Source organism: Spodoptera frugiperda, chromosome 18 (assembly GCF_023101765.2).
Source record: "Spodoptera frugiperda isolate SF20-4 chromosome 18, AGI-APGP_CSIRO_Sfru_2.0, whole genome shotgun sequence".
Taxonomy (NCBI): domain Eukaryota; kingdom Metazoa; phylum Arthropoda; class Insecta; order Lepidoptera; family Noctuidae; genus Spodoptera; species Spodoptera frugiperda.
This window is the reverse complement of record NC_064229.1, coordinates 1,863,458-1,883,192: the sequence shown is the minus strand read 5'-3', so window position 1 is coordinate 1,883,192 and position 19,735 is coordinate 1,863,458. Positions and strand designations below refer to the sequence as shown.

Below are 19,735 nucleotides of genomic sequence, written 5' to 3'. Positions count from 1 at the left end.
ACAATTTTTAAATTAAAAAGTCGAATAAGAAATACAGTGTACAAAAATGACATTTGACATGACATCTCTAAAAAGTCAAAATACATGAATTTTGAGGTTAGGTAATTGTGTTGGATTTTCCATAAAAGTTCTTGTAAACAACTAATATTAGTAAAAGAAAGTGAACCGCAAACGATGTTATCCCAGAACTCCTTGCTGAAACGTACCTGGCCGATGGTGGTACAATGTGCGGAGGCGCATAGAAAACCCCGATGGGTTCCAGTTGCAAAAAGTAAGGTATTTCGTGTACCCAAACGTCCCGTTGTGTCAGAAGAAGAGCGTCTAGAGCTTTTACGGCTGCACAACAACTATAAAACTCAGATGCGGGCCATCAGGAGGTTCTATCACGAGGAAATGATCAAAGAAAAACAAACACGGGAGAGTGCCAGTTCGGAGATGTCTCAGCGCTTGGAGGCCGAGGAGTGGGCTCGGTGCGTGGAACTGAACGAGAAGTGGAATGCTCAGGTCGCCATAGAACGAGAGGAGCGCAGGAAGGTGGAGGTGAACCAACTTGAGACGTACGCTCTCAAGAGGATGCAGGCTGTTGATGAAAAACGGGTGCAGGCAATCGCGAAAGCTTCAGAAGAAATCAAGCGACAGAAGGTAATTAAACATCTTGTACAAACTTACTTTCTAATTACATTTTTTTAGTGAAAATATGTTAATATGTCTAGTCTAACGTTTAATATTTCTTTAACTATGTATATAGTCCAGTAATAAGGTTAAATTATGTAAGAATCTCGGAATGCGAGATACCCAGCTATAATTTTGTATATACTTATATATTGACCCCCTAAATTGTCTCGAAACCTACATATGGTAAAATAAAATTCAGGGTGAAATACTAAATTGACTGGACTAATACCAAATTCAGATAATTGGACTGAAAATGAAAAGTCCTTTCAAGTATAAGTTACTACTTATGTAAAAATAATTATAGTTTAAAAACAATCATTTTTATTTCAGGAATTGAGTTCAACATTCATAACCCCGGAAAATCTGGAGGCGGCCATAGATCATGCTCTAGCAAACCCCACAGACTATAACTTTGCCATAGACCTCAAAGGAAACAAGTATTTAGGCAGAGACACACAGATAACTAAACCAAAGGAGGCTGCTTCTTCTGCCAGTGCTACTGCTTAGGAGATAAATGGTAGTTTGTATTGTAAATAAATTAGGTACAATAAAATTATATTATTTAAGAATTTGTGTTTACTTTTTATTAATATTTAGAGTATATTGATACATCTAAATGCTATTCCAATCCCTGGCTGTGCTAAAGTGTGGACCGCACTAGATGTTTTAAAAAATATAAAATGTACTTTTATTGGAATGCTTAATTTTTTTTCTTGTCTAAGAGATGTATTTCATGTCATGACCCATTTGGAAAATGCAAGTCAATAAAATACATCTTGCAGCTAACTGCTTTTCACACAGCAAATAAAACACAGTGTAAAATATAAATATAATCATTTAATTAATTGAACACTATACAGACATATCTTGGAACATGGTCTCCCAGTTAGGGACGAGGTTGAGCTTGTGCTGCAGGGAGCCGAGAGACACCAGGTTGGCTGAACGAGATGCCTCATCTGTGGCCATTGACACTACTTCTTGGTGGAATGCTGCCTTTGTACCTAGGCATACCTGGAATAATAAAAAAGCTTGTAAAGGTAAAGAAGTTATTTACTGTTATTATCCCTTTGGTGAGGAGTTGCAAGCAGATTAACGATCAAGGAGTTTCAAGTTCGATTAAGTCTGGCAAAGTATTAGTGTTCGAAAGATGTTAGTAATAAACAGATAAGACTATAAGCTCGTCGTAAGATATAACGGGATATTTACCATGTTACTGTAAACTCGTCGTAAAACATTACGCAGGTCACATTTAAATAAAAAGAAGTGAGAAGTGAATGTCTTAGCTTTATATAACATGACATGAATAGTTCGGTCACTCTGCATTCAGAGACCTATATTAACCCCTTTTATGTCGGAACACAGACCTACGCGAGACACAGTGTGTTTTCTATTATGTCTCATATACTGACTGACACGAGGTTAATACTTAGTGCCACTTACCTCAAACATGGTATCTCCGAGTGCTAGGCTGACTCGTCCAGAGCGATGTACACGAAGTTTGCCAATGCGACCCTCTTCTAAATCTGCCAGTCGACATCTGTTGTCTACCTGTACCATACACAGATTAATTAACCCTTCTGCTTCATCAAAGGAATGTAGGTAGAACCTTAAGGCCCGCAAACCACATTTATTTCTAGCATAACAGACATCCAAAATAGGTATCGGTGATAAGAGAAACGTCAAATATGCTATTCATTTCATCAGATTAGTCATTATTGAAGTGAATCACTTTCACAACATTTCATGCATCGTGCGTCATTCCTCGGTAGGCTATTGTTGTTTCAACATCGGATTGTAAGTCAGGTTGGCCGAGTGGTCTAAGGCGCCAGGTTTAAGTTCTGGTTCCCGAGAGGGAGCGTGGGTTCGAACCCCACACCTGACATAGTTGGAACATTTTAGAAATGTTTGTGATTTTTTATAAGGAACTAGCAAACCAGGCGAACTGCGTTTCGCCATCATTGATTTTTCCTGTTTTTTTTTCTTGAATTTTTCCTGTTTTTTTTTTTTTGCTATAAACCTCACGGAACCCGAGACCTTTCCAACAAATGCAAAACTGTGGATATTGGTTCGTGCATTCTGGAGTTATAGCGTCAGGAAGGAAAACCCGACTTATTTTTATATAATAGATTAAATTCTGAAGAAGTGATTAAAATCGAGGACTAAACATACTTACAGATTGCAAATACGACTGTCAAGCTTAAAACCCTAGTTTGGCTCTCTGGTTGAGAAAATAAAATAAGTAGAACTTAAAGAGAAATGTGTAGGTATACTTTGGACTTATAACAGTCTATATAACAAGACCAAAAAATTATCTTCCACGAAAAAACGAGTGTACTTACTTACTGTTTTTAATATCTCCTTTCCCTTGCAACATTACCAGACACAATATCACACTTAATGCTATCATTAACAATATTTTTAGAACAGAAACAATATAATAGAAAAAAAATTTCGAGTGTCAATTTCAAAATCCTAGAAAAAAAGCAACTTACTGGTTTTTCCTCCTTTTCCTCGCTGGATGTGGAAGGCTCCTCGTTCATAGCCCTTCGTCGAGGCATGTCGTCCTCCATCCTACCGCCGCGGCCCGGCAGTGTATCTGGCAACTGTATGTTCAAACATCGTTTTAAAATGTAATCTTCCTTCACATAGTTTCATGAGTGTGTGTGGTTGTATGCTTGGTATCGCTAAGTGAAGCGACAATGAATATGACGATCGAAGTGGGTATCTGTACCTTTAGCATGAGTTTGCTTCGCTAAGTCAAACGAATATGACGACCGAAATGGGTATTTGTAACCTTAGTATGGGTTTGCTTTACGTTTAAAGTAATAGAAACGACAGCGCGTTTGGAAGCTTGGACCTCTGATTGATCAGCTCGAATAAACCAACTAATCAGAGAGCCAGAGTAAAGCAAACTCGTACTAAGGGTACCTACAGAAGACCGGTAAATAAGATTCGTCAATGCGTTCTCAATTCTAAAATAAAATTGTCTATTAAATTAAAAACTAGGGTCACTCCAATTTCAACCTAAACTCTTCAAAATTAAAATACAAAATGAAATGTCACCTGTAATAATATGAGGGTAGGTTGATCAGTCTTCAGTAGGTTGACGACATCAAGATTTTCATAAACGTCAGGTTTGATGTCAGGTATAGCAGGTTTCTCGTCCACCTCAGGCAATGCTGAAAGAAAATATAATATATATCCTAATACTCAGTAAAATTAAAAATAAATATTGACCAAAAACCCCACTAAACATAAAACTATTGCTGTCTTTGTCTTGTTGCTATAGAGAGAAAGAGACGGTATATAATAGGTAGATATATACTTTTAAAGTAGTTTTAATACAAAGAGCAATAGTCTTACTTTAGTTTACATGATTTTTTATATATTAAATTCTTTGATTATGGACCCAGTATAGTGATCAAGCTATTAGGTTATAATCAAATAAGAAAAATATGAAGTAATTTAGAAGCCCAAGCTCTGATACCCAGTAGAAAGATACTTAGGTAATATAAGTACCTAAGAACCTTCATATTTATATTTAGTATTTACATACAGTGGTATGATAAAGTAAATACTAAATATACGCAGCAAAAAGCACTTAATCAATTGATTAAATCCTCTTTACATAATACATAGTATACTCCTTCGACATAAAATAAATGCCACAAACCATAAATGTGATTATTCCTTCCAGAGATATATTCGAAAATAAATTTCAAATATATCCTACGAAGGATTAATTAAACTATACGTTTGATTAGATTTTATAAATTAAAAATGTAGTTTCTATCTATGTAATAGTTATGAATATACAAGAAACTAACTCTTTACTAATATAATTAATAAAATCCAATCAAACTACATATTATATAATAAATATCAAATCCGAATACACAATAAATGCATCGAAAATGAAGCCTTACAGTCTCAACAACCCACCTATGGGTAGATTTGGCATAACCGCACAATGATGTAGGCTTAATATACGTCCAAAAATCTGCTATATATGTGTTTGCTACTCAAGTGACTGACTCTCCTCATACCGTTACATTTTGCACATATAGTTTACCAAAACTTCATATGAATTTGGGTCTTAAGAACAGTGGTGTAGCGTGTCTTGGCCCGTAGGGGCCCGTATAAAAATATGTTTGGGGCCCCTTTTCCTCCTTTTTGGGAGGAGACTTGTCTATGCTATACCAGCGAGACCATGTTTGGAGGCTCTTATGATGACGTTAATTTTCCTACACTTGCTACCAACTTTTCAACGCGTACTTTAAAAAAATGGAAAAAATTATGACGTTGCTTAGGAACCAAATCTACCGACAGACAGATTATTGAGTGTATACACTAGATATAGATATATCCGCTGTCAATGTAGCCGCTCCTTTAGCCGACGGAAACAGTTCACACGGCGCCACAGAGCTGCAAGTGTAAACACCACGAATAGTGCAACCAGACTTACGCGGAACTCGGTATTCGATAATATATTATACATATATTAACTTTATAATTAAAATAATTAGAAATAAGGTATGTTAGATATGATAGATTATGATAACGAAGCAAAATGAATGTCATGAATTTGTTCAATGGATTTTCGACCTCACTTTTCTGTGATAAAGTTAATTATCTATTAACACTGACTTTTTTTTAGGCGGGAGAAGTCATTGGATGATTTTCCCCCTAATTAAAAAAAACAAACACTGACTTAACGCCTCGTCTGAAATTCGAATCCTGAAAAAGCCTCTATAAAGATTATTTTTAAACGTAGCCCCACACTTGGATTGTCTCCTGTGTCGTGGGTGCGTTTACAAACATACAAGTTCATAATGCAGTACAATGAGAGCAAGTACATGACATCCAGACCCGTAACAACAATTTGTGGATCACACAAAGAGTTGCTCCGTTCGGGAATCGAATTGAATTAAGAAACTATCTGCCGTACTCGACTTAGTGATAACTTAAACTATTCCTTAGTAATGATTTTGTATGGAAAACAATTGCTAAGGACTGGATTAAGTAACCATTAAATGACTGACTATGGTGGTATATCGTAGATGTGAAGGTTAGTGGATTAAGGAGACCTATGTTCAGCTGTGATGTTTTGTGGATATGGATAATGGATGAAACGGGATATTCAAAATATCGCAATATCCGAGTCAGGGTAAATCATGGTTCTACAGTATGTATACCACTGTCGACTGCATCCTCGGGCTCCCGCTTCACGACCACCTCCTGTTTAATTTTCTGTGACGGTTTTTTCGACCATCCTATGAACAACACCATTCAGGATTATAACCCTCTTGAGATCAGAATAAATTAATTATGTTTAACAGTTTGTTTATGTAACTGTTTGTCAAGGTCTCGACTAGTTTCAAGCCACGCTGGGGGCTCATATTTTGTGAAGCAATGTGGCTTGTCAAACAGTTACGTTGACCGTTAAGCATAATTTATTTAATACTATTCAATTCTTAACAAGTTCTGCTGAAACCTCAACAATACATACAAAATAGTAAATGTTTAACATAGATAAATCGACACTTACATAGTTATTAAAGTTTTATGTAAAATGAATAAATACTTGAATATAAATCATCATCATAATGTACTATATATTAAAACTATATAAAATTAGTCACTATTATCATAGTGATCTTAAATAAAAATATACTGTAGAGATGCATACCATTACATAACGAATAACATAAAATAAGTTTGTAAATTCGGAAAGTATCCGAACAATACTTTGAATAATTAAACATAAATAAAATTATGAAATAATAAAAAGTTAAGTTACTGATAAATATAAACATTCATTATATTCATACTCATCTCATACATACATACATACAGACATGCCATAACATTCTATGTATAGCTATGTAATACTCCATGCTCTACGTACCACCGTCATCCATGGGCAGCTTGATGGGTGCATCCGTCTCATGGATAAGCTTGAAGTCCTCACCACTGTCATCGTCAGCCAAATTACCATTTTCTCCTAGCACTGACTTAATTTTTTGTTCCTCAAGTTCTCTGTCAATCTGAAAGTTGAAGTCAAAATTAAATAAATTATTTCAATTAGCCCATCAAGGTACTTGTTTGCTACAAAAGTTATCTTTTATATATATAATTCTTCTGTAAGTGTGTATGTCACTGAACTTCTCTTAAACAACTGGACCGATTTTGATGAAATTTTTGTGTGTGTTCAAGGGGATCTGAGAATGGTTTAGATTCACAATTTTGTCCGGTGGACGATGTTTTTTCAATTAATTTTTAATTTATTAGCAGTTGTTGATTTTGGAATGTTTTACATAGGATCCGACAAATTTTCAAATTAAAGACGTGTAGACAGGACAACGTCCGTCGGGTCCGCTAGTAACAATATATGAATCAAACATGAAAATCAAATATCCAGAATCACAATCTGATCCAGGTGTTGAATGGGTGGTTAGTGGAAACAGCCATAGGTGCAATATTTTACCTTTATAACATCCTTAACTCTAATGGTAGGTTTCTGCATAGTTTGGACTGTATCTGTATCTCTGCCATATGACACACGCGATGAATGTCGCTCTGCACTGCCCAATCCTGTAAGAACGTAAATTTTAAATTAAGTTTATGGTTTATGACCACATTAATCAACTGAGCAGTTATCTCTCTTCATAATCATCAACCTCATCATCCAAATTATCATTTTAAAATCTGCCAGAAGGCCACAAGACATCAGTACCCTTAGTAGGAGATCAGCGCTCTGATTTGTCGGCTCGAATAAAACAACCAATCAGAACACCAAAGGCAAATCTCTTGTTTCAATTACTTTTATCATAAAGAAAACTCATACTAAGGGTACTGTAACTAAACATTGGCCTCCCCCGATGAATTCAACATTCAATGTTGACAAGGACGCAGCCTACATGAATCAATTTACTTTCCAGATTTGTGTTTTGGTTATCTTTTATCATCTGTGATCTCATGAGAGAGATCTTTTGAGAGGTCAACAGTGGACATCTTCTGGCTAATGATGGTGTTTCTTATAAAATAGTTCTTTTAAAATAAACATTTAGTTACCTTCTGAGAAAACACCACTGGATTTAATAATGTTAGGTCCATTTTTAAAGTTCTTGTTTCTGTCATTTCTTCTGTCCTTCTTGTCTCTGTCTTCTTTCTTCTGATTTTGTTGTGGTTTTGGTGCACTAAAACATAAATTCCACAATATCAAGCATCAATATACAGGTTGTTTTTATGATGTAAACAATAGTGTGTAGAAAAACATGTGGCATTTTATTTTCACAGAAATTATTCATCAAACAGGTGAGTAATTAGGATCATAATGAAGCCCTACCCGTCTAGCTTTGTATAGACATTTAGTTTTACTGAAACATTAATAATTATAAACCCTGCACTAAAATAACATTGATCAAAGCTTTGGTAATGGCTACTTATACCCACATATCTAAACAGATTACGATTTTTACTGGAATATAGGTAGTATAAATACAGAAAATGCCTTACCCTTTGTTTTTATTCCTGGCTACGTTTAAATTAGGTGTGAATACTTTTTTGTTGGTTTTAATTCCGCCTAGGGTCAGGTCACGGGGTGGTTTGAACGAAGCCAGACGCTGTAGGGGATCAGAACCGACTCCATTTGTCTTCGACGACTTATCATCAGACATTTTAACAATATTTAATAACTTACAAGCTACAAAATGTGATTTAAGATATTTTCTGATAAATACGCGTGAGTCCGTGAGTTTGTTTTGAAATAATGAATTGTCAAAGTATGACAGTAAATATGTCAACTTTTGGGCATGGTGTTTTTGTTCAGAAACTGACTACGTTATTTTTATTAAATTGTTAAACAAAAAAATTAATGCTAGTATACTTTCTTTTTATTTATTATCTTGTTGGATTGATATAATATGATAATGTTTATTATATTACTTGATAATTAAATTGATTATAAGAATTATTTTTTATGAACTCAAAAGACCGTAGCGCAAACTTGACATAATGACAGTTGATGTTGTCCGGTAAAAAAACAAAAACAAAAACTGTTCAAAAACCGTTTGGCGTTCAACGAATTTGTTTGTTTGTGCATTTTTCATACTATTTCGTTGGATTTCTAATAATTTCACAGCTTTAGAAGTCTGTTGTATAAGTTGACGACATGGCCGAATCACTATTTGATATTTTTGGTGACCACCTTACCAGACAAGCAGTGAAAAATGTTTCGCGCCAACCTCTATCAAATATTGGTAAGAAATTGATATTTAAAACAATTACTAAGCTTAAACTTGCATGAAAATATAGTTCATATACTAGATTATCTGAAACACTGCTGAAAAGTTGTATTACAACTCTTACTAACATAGTTCTTGCTGTTAGAAGAGACAATGGTAGGAATGGGGGTAGGCCACCAAAAATAAATGTCGACAATGTATTTATTGTTCTTTTTAGAAAATATGGGCAAAACCGTGTCTGCTGGACCGGTGAAGCCTAATGAGCCTGTGAAGAAGTCTGAAGGGCCAAAGAAATCCTTTCTTTCCAACACGGGGAAGGCGTTGAAAAACACTCCTGTGAGGAATGTGTTCACTCCCAGAGCAGTCAATGTTGGCTCCATGATATACAGTGATGAGAACAATGGGAACCAACTCTGCGGAGAGGATATTGAGTTCCACAGACCTTCCTACAAGTATGGTAAGCATAGAAATAGTATTATTTACTTATCTTGATGTTTTAATAACTACTTTTTAATCATTTACTGTTTGTGTATAATTCTAGGGACCTAAGTAATAATAATATTTGACAGTAATTAATAAATCAGCATTAAATAAACCAATACCTGTTTTTACCTATACAAAAGCTTTACACACATGTCCAAATCAACCAATCTCAATAAATTTTCTTACAAATATGGGTTCCACAGACAATCATCAGAGAGATCTGTTTGACTACCTACCTATACCGGAGCCAGAGATCCTGAAGCAGTTCTCTCCACCCAACACTCCGCCACCAGCCACCAAGAGACACAGCAGTGAGTTCAACTGCTCATACCAAGATGAATTCTTTAAAGGTAAGTGTGACCAAATTCATCTTGTAAGACTTAACTCATCTAAGTATAGAGCATTTTCATGGTTTTTACGAAATACACCGCCAACTTCCTCTGCTATGCTAGACAGCCAGCTTTAGTGTAGTAAGAATGCATCACTCCCTAGTCTTCTTTTCTTTATAAAGAAGTAAATAAGTATAAATAAATAAGTAAGGTACCAATCTAATCAAGGCTCTTCTAACAAGTTCTAGAAGTGAAAATATTTACACACCAAAGATTGAATAAATACTCTTTTGTCTTATTGGACCTCTTTGCACTTCATTATCATAATATCAGCCATAAAACATTCACTGCTGACAAAGGCTTAATGAGATTCAGATCAGATGGTTGGAAGCTTTGTACTTATTCAAAATATTGTTTTTCAGATGATTTCTCAACTGGCAGCATTCCTGATGATGACCTGGATCTTCCCGACCTATATTAGACTTTTAGATTACTTTTACTTAGATTAGGCTATGAGCTATTATTATGTGAAATGTACGACCTATTTATAGTGATTCATCATCAATAATATTGATGGTAAAAGTGTGCTGCTAGTTTGACTTACAATGTAATTAAATATTTCTGATTTAAGACCTCTTTTATTCATTTGCTCTCAACTCCTTCAAACCTTTTTGTTACTATGGAAAGATTATATCTACTGGAGCATTTTGTTTTAGTATTGTGATGGTGATGTTAGTACCTAATTATTAAAATGCAAAACAGGATTAGCTCTGAATAAATATTGAGAATATTTCAATAAAATAGGTCTCTGTTTACATTCATTAAATGTTAGCTAGAAAGGAAGTCGAACTTGGCTGCATTCTGCATACAAGGAAGAAATAATTATGCTTTTATTTATTATCTTTTGTATGAATTGTATAAAAAAGGGGATTTCATAGTCTTTGATTGTTAAAAAAAGCAATTTAATTTTGCATATAAAACCATCTTAGTTTTTCATGAATTGGATCAAGAATGAAGTCATCCTCTTTGGTTGTAAACCAGATATTGTGAGACAACTTGCACTGCATGCATATTCTTAAAATATAGATTATATTCTGTCTTATAATTGAGCATGTTATAACATCAGAAAAACCTACATTATTATTGTGACATTGTGATGTAGATAAGTCAGTATTACACCTCCAAAGTTTCTACTGCTATTTGTGTATGAGGTTTTAGAACATTTCTGATATTGATTGAAATAAAGTATTTTATATAATAAAAGTTATTTTATTCAGTATTTTAAGTATGTACATCTTTCTTTTTAATTAACATTGATACACTTACATGAAAATTAAATAACAACTAGCATTACCTATATAAAAAGTTCTAGTCATTTCAAAAAGTGAACTCATTACAAGTTTGGTGAAATGACTTAATATTTATTTGCTATACATAATAATCTTTCAAGGACATTTTGTTCCATGTAACATATTTAGCATACTCTTCAATTAAATAAATATAAGTAACTTATAATCTAGCTTATGTTAAATACTTTTTACCCAGAAATTGAACCTTCTTCTCAAAAGCAGGCAATGTAATCAATGTGTCTTCTTTGTAGAATGGATTCAACATCAATTTGATGTAAGCCTCATAAACATCTGTGAAGAAATTCTTTATACTATCTTCGTTCCGGGCATCATGGACCATTATAAACCTCATCTGGAAAATAAAAATTCAGAGAATTCTTTAAAGACATCTGAATTATGTACAAAATTCATAACCTCAGACTCCAACAAAGTTTTAAAATTGGAACATAATAATTTGCAAAGATAGAGTGTTTACTTTTTCTAAAATAAGGCAATGTTACAAGTTCATACTGCCTACCTGACTTGCAGTCACAAATGCTGAGACAAACCACTGGTTGAACTTGTCCACAGACTTCAGGTAAGTGTTGGTAACCTTCCACATATGCTCATCTACTAGGTCAAGTGCTGCATGGGCTATGAACTGATTCAAATGCCTGTTGTCCTCCTTCTAAAATATTTCGATAAGTTTTAGATATTATTAGTTTAGACCTAATAGGTGGAATTGTATGATGATTAGTTATCAAAATAATCTGTACTATTAAAAATAGGATAAATACCTTTGGTTCTTTAGTCACAGGAATGAAATCCATTTCAAATATTGGGTTGTCAGAATGCCCAACAATAACAAAATAATAAGTTCCAGCCGACATTGTTCGTGCGATAAATTACTTTCTTAAAACGGTGTATTTCATGGAGAAATTATTATATTTTGTAGGTGTTTCTTCTAATTTCATTCCAAAACAATGTCATTCGTAATCAATTTTGTTGATTTGTCAGTGTGTGACATAAGTCAAAGTCAAAACGGAACGATGTCAAAGTCACATCAATTAAAAAAGTATTTCAAATTCAAAAGGCGGGAAATCAACGAAAATCTCCCTCTGAATTTCAGTGTATTAGTTAAAAAAATGTCTAAAAAATTTAATAACAAGATGAACAACACACGTAAGTATTAAAATTCGAGAATATGACTGCCTAAGCTTAAAATCCTGTAATTTCTTTATGTTTATCTATTTTAGATTCATGGGCAACTCCAATCGATAAGTTGATGCTATGGAAAGGGAGTTGGCAAAAATATGATTCAAAACTTAGTAATATTTTTCTCCGAATTCATTTCGATTTGCTCATAATAACAGCAGACACGAAAATATTAGAATCGTTTAACATGCACCATAAAATAAAAGGAATTTATAAAGACGACGTACTCATCTTAATAATTAACAATATTTCAAAGGAGGTAAGTTAGTTAGTCAACAGGTAATAAGTTGGGCTTTATTTTTACTATTTTGCAAAAACATTATGTGGAATATTTTAACTTGTTTCCTTCCTACGCACGTCGCATTCAAATTTAAATAAAAAGATAAGGCTTTGATAAATGTTCATTTCTCTTTACGTTGTTTCAGATAAGAAAAATAAAATTTCAAATAAAATCTAATTTAGAACAGTGTCTTCAGTTGCTTGGTCAGCATTTTCCAGTAATAAGCCACAGTAATATGCAAGCTAATAATGTCATTAACGTGAAGTATCGCAATATAGACGATGTCTTAAAACATGCTTTAGAAAATAAGCGTAAGTAAATAAAGATAAGTTACTGACTTAAAGTTTTAACCGCTGACCACATGCTAATGCCGTTACCATTTTCTTTTATTTTTATTTTCCAGAGCATGGAACGAGTTCGGTAAACGTGCCAAATAATTTTAATAATTTCATTAAATTGTGTTTGATGGATCCTACTTTCCCCCAATTAGTTTTTGAAGCTGAAAAAATCATTAACAACGTGATTGGGCCACAGCAATAAACTTAATTTTATAATAGTTCTTACTAGTTAACCGTTTAGTAAATAATTTTATAAAAACTCTACTTTTTTCTAAGTCGGTTATAAAAAGTCGATTTCTAAAAATATATTTCACAATGAACGCATCGGTTAGATGACATTTTATTATCTGTGACGTTGTCTGTTTTGAAATTTGAATTTCAAACGGGAACTGGCGGATTTGTTGTGATTGTTGTGGAAATTGATTGAAAAATAAATAAAAACGTCTCTTTTCTTTCCGTAATTTGTTTAATTTCATAATTGTCTTCGAAAATGAATCCTAATAGATATATTCCTGGCCAATCCAGTGCTCTACGGAAGTCGAGGTACGTCTAATAAGTCTTATTTGATTTTGTTATTATTTCTTTGTAAGGTTTTAACTTGATCTTCCAAATATCTTCTTATTAGTATTATCTAACATTGTTTGTGAACTATTAAAGACTACTTTACGCTTAGTTTTAACGTTGTAATCACTTTTTGTATGAAGGCTTGAAGGAAAAGTGTCGTTACTACCTAAACCGCGTCGACCTGGGTCTACGGACCGATTATCGACGGAAGCTCGGCGGCCTAGTACTGCAGGACATCGGTCCAGCAGTGCGGAGCCCGCGCGAGGAACATTTGGAGCCGGTAGACTTAGCAGAGAGGCTTCTGCTACCAAATTACCTTTGAATGGAGTAAGTGTTTATTGTACTTAATTTTATAGTCACAACAATGGTCTTTATTCCGTGGTAGTTTCATGAATATAATTTTTGTTTACACAATCAAGACTCAGTATTTAACTAACATTGATTTGATATTCCCAGAGATCCCGATCTCAGCAGGCTGATAGATTTGGCCAGTCTTCCATGACGCCTCTAAGGTCCAGCCACTATGCAGCCAGACCTACCACAACACCGGTTGTAAGTATTTGGATTTAATGTATGTGTTACGGTAAATCTGATTAATTGAAAATTATTAATAAATTTACAAAATTATTAATAATAACCACACGTTTTGGTAAATGTGAATAATCGAACGGAATTTATTACTTTTTGTAGTGATTATTAATAATTCACGACACATATTGGTGAAAGTAATAAAATAAATATAAACCTAATGTTTTTTGACCAGCAAGTATTTAGTTATAATATTAAACACCGTCTTACGATTATATTAATTAGAGATCACACAAACAAGGTTACTTGTACTTGCTTTAAACCGAAAGGACAACAAATTTACATATTCTGAACTAGAATATTAAATAGTGTCCTTCCCCTTCTACATGTATCTGGGCTCGTTGTCGTTGCAGCGGTAAGTCCCCTGTTTGAGGAGTGACTAGAGAGGCGCTACGGCGTCCTCACCTACCGCCTGATGCAGGTGCTTACCGAACATGGGAGTTTGGGTAGGTTCCTGTTTCTGATTGGGCGGGAGGAAAAGCACGGGTGTCATCACTGCGAGGACCGCCCGGAGGACACGAAACAATTATTGTTTCATTAGCAACATCAACACGAATCCTAAAAGCAATCACCAACAATCATATTTGGTTTGCCTGTATACCTTCTGTAGCACCTATAAATGCATCAAATTAAAATTTTAAATGTATTGTCATAGAATTCAACAAATATTTGTTGTGCAAGTACAATATATTGCCGTTTAAATTGAAATAAAAATAACATCGTGGCCACTTATTACATTTATCATTACTAGGGTAAAATTATTAATAATAACCGACAAATGTGATTAAATTATCACTTTTACCTCGAGTTCCGTAATTATTAATAATAGTAGATAATTATTAATAATTTTCAATTATTCACTCTTACGGTAACATATGTACCTTTACCAATATTTCAAAATTTATGAACAAATTAATATGATTTACTTCTGTTTATTACAGAGAACACCATCAGAAGACCGAGCTAGCAGAAACTGGCAAACTTCCCTAGACAGAGCTTTGGCTTTTGTTACCATCAAAGATCAGAGGTAAACATAACATATTCAATTAAATTTTATAAGTCATTCTTTTTGAATTACATACTTTTTAATCATGTATTGTAGCAAAATATCTTCTTTTGTAAAACTTAGAATTACTATTGTATATTACTGGACTGTTCTATTTTTTGTAAATTAACACTGGAAGCTTTGGAATTCTCTGTGTTATTCTTAAGCCTTTGACTGCCAACATAAAAATATTGAAGGCAAATCCACTAACACAGGTAATCGGAGACTGGTGTGGTAGTTAACATGTTAATCTGGTGTACCTGAGTAACTGCTAACATGCTTTATTATTCTAAAACCAACCAAACAAAAATATTAATGTGTTATATCCTACAGGCCTATCTCAGCAGTAGCGTGGCAGCGCGCGGAGTGCAGCCGCGTGGGGGACGCGCTGTCGGCCCGGGGCGGCGGCGCGGCGCCCGCCATGGCGCTCATACGACCGCTCACCATCGCACGCTTTGTGGACATCGCCTCCGCATTGCTCTCGGCCATCACCAGGGACACTAAGCTCAATACTGATAATTATGTTACCAAGGTAGGACATCTTCATGCTATCTTTTTGGCTAAGGGCCACTGACTTTATAAATAGGTACTTTGAACTTATCAGCTTGACATACACAATCTTATATTGTGACATGTAGAGCAAACAATTTTTGGTCTTAAAGTTGTTTTATTGTAAAAGTAATATTTTATTTCTAACATAATTATCTACATAATAAAGTTAAAATAAAGAACACAAGAACAGAATTCATATTCAACATTACTGTTTTCTATTTCTTCTAGCTCCCACATCTATCGAAGCGCCTCCTGTACCCGGGCACAGTCTCCAAGTCCTGGCTGAAGACAGTGAACACTCTCCATGCATTTCCACACGCCTTGGCGCTGATTGCATACTTATTGGATCTTGTTAACCATATTGTGAGTATTTTAACATTGTATAGGTAAGTCATGCTGTTGATGTTAAACTCAAACTACTAGACGAATTTTTATGCAGTTGACTGTGGAGATACAGCTATATTAATAATGTATTATTGTTTTCTTTTAGTTTATAAGGCAAACAAAAGGTACTATTTTCTATAGTTAAATATTAATTAACTCAATCTTCACAGGAAATGCCAATATCTGATGACACACTGTATGTTGGAAAAGATGAGTTTGCCTGTCTTCGTAGAGACTACTTGTACAAATGCTGGATCAGGTAACTATGCCAATCTAAATAAATACAAAAGATCAATGAATAGTTAATTTTTAAATTTGTACTAACACTGTCCTGTTTTTCTACAGGTTCCAAGAACCAGGTCATCAGTTTGCTGACTTAGATGAGGAGTACTTGCAGAATCTGAAGATCCTGCTTGGCAATGATGAGGAAAAGATTGCAGAGCTAAAACAAATAATTAAAAGTAAGACAATAAGCTCAAATTAATATTAGTTGGGTTTTGATCTGTCTGGAAGACTGCTTGTATGGTCTGACCGATAAAAAATCATTTGACTTTATTCTATTGTATGTGTCATTAATGTATGTACCTGATAATATCCTTATTTATTGTGTCTCCAGAGTACGAGACATGTCTAGAAGATGAAGTAGAGGCAGCAGCTCGTGCAGACGAAGCGAGGCGAGCGGAGCGCCGTGAGGCCTTACTCGGAGGCCTGCGGGCACTGAAGGGGGCGCGCCGAGCCAACCGCGCCGACTACGACGCTCAGTCCACGCTCAAAACTGATTACGTGGATGTTATCAAACAACTTGACTCTGAGATTGAGAGAGCTACGTGAGTAACTGTTCTGCATACATAAATATCATCACACCTGTCTCACTCTGGGGTAGACAGAGACATGATCCTGGCATACTTCGTAATAAATAACTATTCCTCTTTTTATCTACTTTCGTGGTTTAATAGACAGAATACTAAGAATGTACTGACATACCATAATTTTTTTGCTGTCTCACAATTAACATGTAATGTTGTATGTAATAAATATTTACTTTGTTACATTAGTGCTGAGAGTCAGCAGCTGAAGCAGGAGTTGGAGTCCCAGCCCCTGAGTGTGGAGCAGCGCACCAAGTTGTTGGATGAAGTGGACTACGCACTGAGAGTACAAGACTCCAAGCGGTCACTTGCTGAGCAGATTGGAAAGGTAAAATACTCAACATTTTACAAAAACTTTAGCTATAGCTCTTGCCACTGCTAAATATAGCAGAGTAGACTAGTAGTAGTAGTAGTAGTAGTAGTAGAATAACTGTAATATTTGTATTATAAAGCTGAAGAGTTTGTTTGTTTGTTTGAACATGCTAATCTCCGGAACTACTGGTCCGATTTGAATATTTCTTTTTGTGTTGGGTAGTGCATTTGTCAAGGAAGGCTATAAGCTATAAAACATCACGCTATGACCAACAGGAGCTGAAACCGCGCGGAAGTAGCAAGTAAAAAATATAATGGATGAAGTAACTTTCGTTGATTAGTTTCTTTTGAAATCCTTACTAACTTGTGACTCAAATTCATCAATTTTATTCGTAGATGGTCCTCACCAAAGAAACAGAGCTAGCTCTGTGGCAGAAGAAGACGTTGGACAGCTGTGTGGAGTACAAACAAGGACTCATTCATCTATCTGCACAGTTCCCTGATCTCGTGTCATTGGCTATTGATGAAAAGTAAGTTCAAATTGTGCCAAGTCTTGTATATTTATTTTTAAAAGAATAGTCTTTTTATTTTCAATTTGGAATAAGGATAAATACGATTAAAAGTTTTTATGGGTTATTTCTTTTTCTTTTATGGTATTTTGTTTTGTAGTGTTTATTGTTACTACTCCTAGAGGTTTGTGATGAAATATGATTGTTACCCCCAGAGAGTTGATGAGTGCGGAGTGCGCGGTGCGAGTGAGCTGTGGGCTGGAGGCGCTGAAGGTACTGGCGACCAGTCTCGCGCAGCGCAGGCACCATCACGCCCGGGAGAAAACTGCACTCGCCAGGAAACGGGCCGCTTTATTGGTACTATTATTTTACTTACTTACACTTTTGGGTTTTCAGAATACTTTCTCTTTGAAGTCTTGAGTGACTTTCCTAGAATAGATATAAGTTTGTTTTTTCAACAAATTGAAATCCTACCTAACTTTAATGAAGTAAAATGTGTTTATGGACATCATAATATTGGTATTATTATGTTCATAAACACATTTTAATGGGCTTGCCTTCGTTTGAAGAAAGTAATGGAAAATCAAATGTTATAATATTAGTAATGTCTCTTGACGTCATATACATTCGTCAATCTCCTCAAGCATGCGATATACGACATGGTATGGTCACACAATAAATTCTAAAACAATTAAAATGTTCTCCAGGACGAAACTCGAGCCAAAATCCGTGAGATGAAGACAACAGTGCAGCGCGAACAGGACATGTTGGACAGTGAGACCAGTAAGGAGGCGGACGACGTCGCCGCCACCGCCGCAGAGCTGCGCGAGCTCAACGCCAGGATGGAGGAACTCAAGCTGCAGCAGGAAGAGTATACTAGAACTGAGAACGAACTGCAGTTCTGGGAACAACAGAATGATGCGTGAGTTTATTGCGTTACTTCACTGCTTGCATGACTTACGCCCGAATACTCAAACGCTACTCAATTTTAAGTTGTACTTAACACATTAAACGCCATGGGGGCAAAAGTGACCGGCGCTAGCGGAAGATTTGCCTTCAACAGATTTTCGTTGGCAGTCAAAGTATTAAATATCGTGCTATCTCTGTCATTTTATAAAGAATTGATAGTGACAGTACTACATTTGAGAGCGTCTTAAAATTGAGTATCGTTTGAGTATTCGGGCATTACTCTTGTAAAGGAAGCTGCAGATTAAAAGGGTCTGCGATACTAGTTAAAGTAACTAATCAGTCGTAACTAAAAACATACTTATTTTGTTGGTTATGTCTATCTGTGATAGTTTAACTGTTTAATGTATGATTTTTCTATAAAAATGACCATAAAATTGCCCTGGTAAATAAAAATAGAGTAATTCCTATACAGCTACTTAGGTATCTGAATAAATGAATTGTTTGTCCTACACCAGTTGGCGCAGCAGACTAACAGCTTTACAAGAGTACATCGAGGCGCAGCGCGCTGAGGCCAAGCGAGTGTTGGACGCCGCGCGAGAGAAGAGGATCAAACTTGTTGTCAACAGCATACAGCAGTGGAATGAGAAACTGGCACAGTGAAATAACAAATATTAAGTTTTAACTAGAATAGTATCGTAAGCCAATAGCTGCATGAAGTTATATAGGAGTACTAGCTTCTACCGGCTGCTTTGCCTGCGTTCCCATGGGATAAAAGGTCCCTGTCTGTATACCAAATTTCATCAAAATTCGTTCAGTAGTTTCAGCGTGATTGATGGAAAAACATCCAAACAAACTTTCACATTTATAATATTAGTGTGATAAGGTACCTTGACTTTAGTTAACTTCATAATTATGACCTATTGTTGGTAATTCAGACCTCTCTGGAAGAGGATTCTTACTGAAATATAAATTCTCAATGAAAAATGATGAATTATCCAAAATTAAAATGCAGTGCATATAAACATTTGTAAATAATTATAATAACATTGTTTAAATTAGTTATAGAATAATTAATTGTGAGGCAGAATATGTAATAAATAAAATAAAACATG

The 19,735-nt window shown here is 35.0% G+C and overlaps 6 protein-coding genes and 1 non-coding gene across 8 annotated transcripts; 5 read left to right on the top strand and 2 right to left on the bottom strand.

The window, feature by feature from the left end:
- The first annotated feature begins 56 nt into the window (after positions 1-56).
- On the top strand, positions 57-1,244 carry LOC118277922 (probable 28S ribosomal protein S26, mitochondrial). Its single transcript, XM_035596943.2, has 2 exons — positions 57-642; positions 1,006-1,244. The coding sequence occupies exons 1-2, from the start codon at positions 175-177 to the stop codon at positions 1,180-1,182; spliced, it is 645 nt and encodes a 214-aa protein (XP_035452836.2). The 5' UTR covers positions 57-174; the 3' UTR covers positions 1,183-1,244.
- A 248-nt stretch (positions 1,245-1,492) lies between these two features.
- LOC118277893 (DNA-directed RNA polymerase III subunit RPC4) lies at positions 1,493-8,464 on the bottom strand. 2 transcript variants are annotated; one of them, XM_050700218.1, is made up of 9 exons: positions 8,194-8,464; positions 7,750-7,874; positions 7,163-7,269; positions 6,584-6,722; positions 5,871-5,948; positions 3,739-3,854; positions 3,168-3,278; positions 2,116-2,223; positions 1,493-1,686 (listed from the first exon to the last, which is right to left on the bottom strand). In XM_050700218.1, exons 1-9 carry the CDS (start codon positions 8,352-8,354, stop codon positions 1,528-1,530), a joined length of 1,104 nt encoding a protein of 367 aa, XP_050556175.1. In that variant the 5' UTR covers positions 8,355-8,464; the 3' UTR covers positions 1,493-1,527. The 2 variants fall into 2 exon arrangements, with proteins under 2 accessions (XP_050556175.1, XP_050556176.1); XM_050700219.1 differs by lacking the exon at positions 5,871-5,948.
- Positions 2,474-2,557, top strand: Trnal-uaa (transfer RNA leucine (anticodon UAA)). The gene has a single exon. It is a non-coding gene; the product is annotated as a tRNA-Leu (tRNA).
- Positions 8,465-8,690: 226 nt separating the features above from the next.
- On the top strand, positions 8,691-10,358 carry LOC118277968 (uncharacterized). Its single transcript, XM_035597012.2, has 4 exons — positions 8,691-8,936; positions 9,139-9,378; positions 9,608-9,754; positions 10,156-10,358. The coding sequence occupies exons 1-4, from the start codon at positions 8,849-8,851 to the stop codon at positions 10,212-10,214; spliced, it is 534 nt and encodes a 177-aa protein (XP_035452905.2). The 5' UTR covers positions 8,691-8,848; the 3' UTR covers positions 10,215-10,358.
- Positions 10,359-10,459: 101 nt separating this feature from the next.
- On the bottom strand, positions 10,460-12,080 carry LOC118277969 (trafficking protein particle complex subunit 2). The gene is made up of 3 exons (XM_035597013.2): positions 11,859-12,080; positions 11,600-11,749; positions 10,460-11,434 (listed from the first exon to the last, which is right to left on the bottom strand). Exons 1-3 carry the CDS (start codon positions 11,949-11,951, stop codon positions 11,255-11,257), a joined length of 423 nt encoding a protein of 140 aa, XP_035452906.1. The 5' UTR covers positions 11,952-12,080; the 3' UTR covers positions 10,460-11,254.
- An 82-nt stretch (positions 12,081-12,162) lies between these two features.
- Positions 12,163-13,147, top strand: LOC118277967 (uncharacterized). The gene is made up of 4 exons (XM_035597010.2): positions 12,163-12,243; positions 12,318-12,535; positions 12,702-12,867; positions 12,960-13,147. Exons 1-4 carry the CDS (start codon positions 12,207-12,209, stop codon positions 13,094-13,096), a joined length of 558 nt encoding a protein of 185 aa, XP_035452903.2. The 5' UTR covers positions 12,163-12,206; the 3' UTR covers positions 13,097-13,147.
- Positions 13,148-13,248: 101 nt separating this feature from the next.
- On the top strand, positions 13,249-19,729 carry LOC118277966 (uncharacterized). Its single transcript, XM_035597009.2, has 14 exons — positions 13,249-13,437; positions 13,599-13,785; positions 13,915-14,010; positions 14,988-15,073; positions 15,425-15,623; positions 15,872-16,006; positions 16,198-16,286; positions 16,373-16,488; positions 16,644-16,854; positions 17,083-17,221; positions 17,602-17,735; positions 17,930-18,071; positions 18,422-18,636; positions 19,139-19,729. Exons 1-14 carry the CDS (start codon positions 13,385-13,387, stop codon positions 19,281-19,283), a joined length of 1,947 nt encoding a protein of 648 aa, XP_035452902.2. The 5' UTR covers positions 13,249-13,384; the 3' UTR covers positions 19,284-19,729.
- Positions 19,730-19,735: the final 6 nt, after the last annotated feature.

Coding starts and splice junctions, on each gene's coding strand:
- LOC118277893 (XM_050700218.1), bottom strand. CDS start 8,354: ATGTCTGATGATAAGTCGTCGAAGACAAATGGAGTCGGTTCTGATCCC. Junction 5,949..6,583: donor GCTGCCCATGGATGACGGTG/GTACGTAGAGCA, acceptor TGTTGTTCATAG/GATGGTCGAAAAAACCGTCA. Junction 3,279..3,738: donor CTACCCTCATATTATTACAG/GTGACATTTCAT, acceptor TTGAACATACAG/TTGCCAGATACACTGCCGGG.
- LOC118277968 (XM_035597012.2), top strand. CDS start 8,849: ATGGCCGAATCACTATTTGATATTTTTGGTGACCACCTTACCAGACAA. Junction 8,937..9,138: donor CCAACCTCTATCAAATATTG/GTAAGAAATTGA, acceptor TGTTCTTTTTAG/AAAATATGGGCAAAACCGTG. Junction 9,755..10,155: donor CCAAGATGAATTCTTTAAAG/GTAAGTGTGACC, acceptor ATTGTTTTTCAG/ATGATTTCTCAACTGGCAGC.
- LOC118277969 (XM_035597013.2), bottom strand. CDS start 11,951: ATGTCGGCTGGAACTTATTATTTTGTTATTGTTGGGCATTCTGACAAC. Junction 11,750..11,858: donor CTGTGACTAAAGAACCAAAG/GTATTTATCCTA, acceptor GAAATATTTTAG/AAGGAGGACAACAGGCATTT. Junction 11,435..11,599: donor CATTTGTGACTGCAAGTCAG/GTAGGCAGTATG, acceptor TTTATTTTCCAG/ATGAGGTTTATAATGGTCCA.
- LOC118277966 (XM_035597009.2), top strand. CDS start 13,385: ATGAATCCTAATAGATATATTCCTGGCCAATCCAGTGCTCTACGGAAG. Junction 13,786..13,914: donor CCAAATTACCTTTGAATGGA/GTAAGTGTTTAT, acceptor TGATATTCCCAG/AGATCCCGATCTCAGCAGGC. Junction 14,011..14,987: donor GACCTACCACAACACCGGTT/GTAAGTATTTGG, acceptor TGTTTATTACAG/AGAACACCATCAGAAGACCG.
- LOC118277922 (XM_035596943.2), top strand. CDS start 175: ATGTTATCCCAGAACTCCTTGCTGAAACGTACCTGGCCGATGGTGGTA. Junction 643..1,005: donor AAGAAATCAAGCGACAGAAG/GTAATTAAACAT, acceptor TTTTTATTTCAG/GAATTGAGTTCAACATTCAT.
- LOC118277967 (XM_035597010.2), top strand. CDS start 12,207: ATGTCTAAAAAATTTAATAACAAGATGAACAACACAC. Junction 12,536..12,701: donor TTAACAATATTTCAAAGGAG/GTAAGTTAGTTA, acceptor ACGTTGTTTCAG/ATAAGAAAAATAAAATTTCA. Junction 12,868..12,959: donor ACATGCTTTAGAAAATAAGC/GTAAGTAAATAA, acceptor TTTATTTTCCAG/AGCATGGAACGAGTTCGGTA.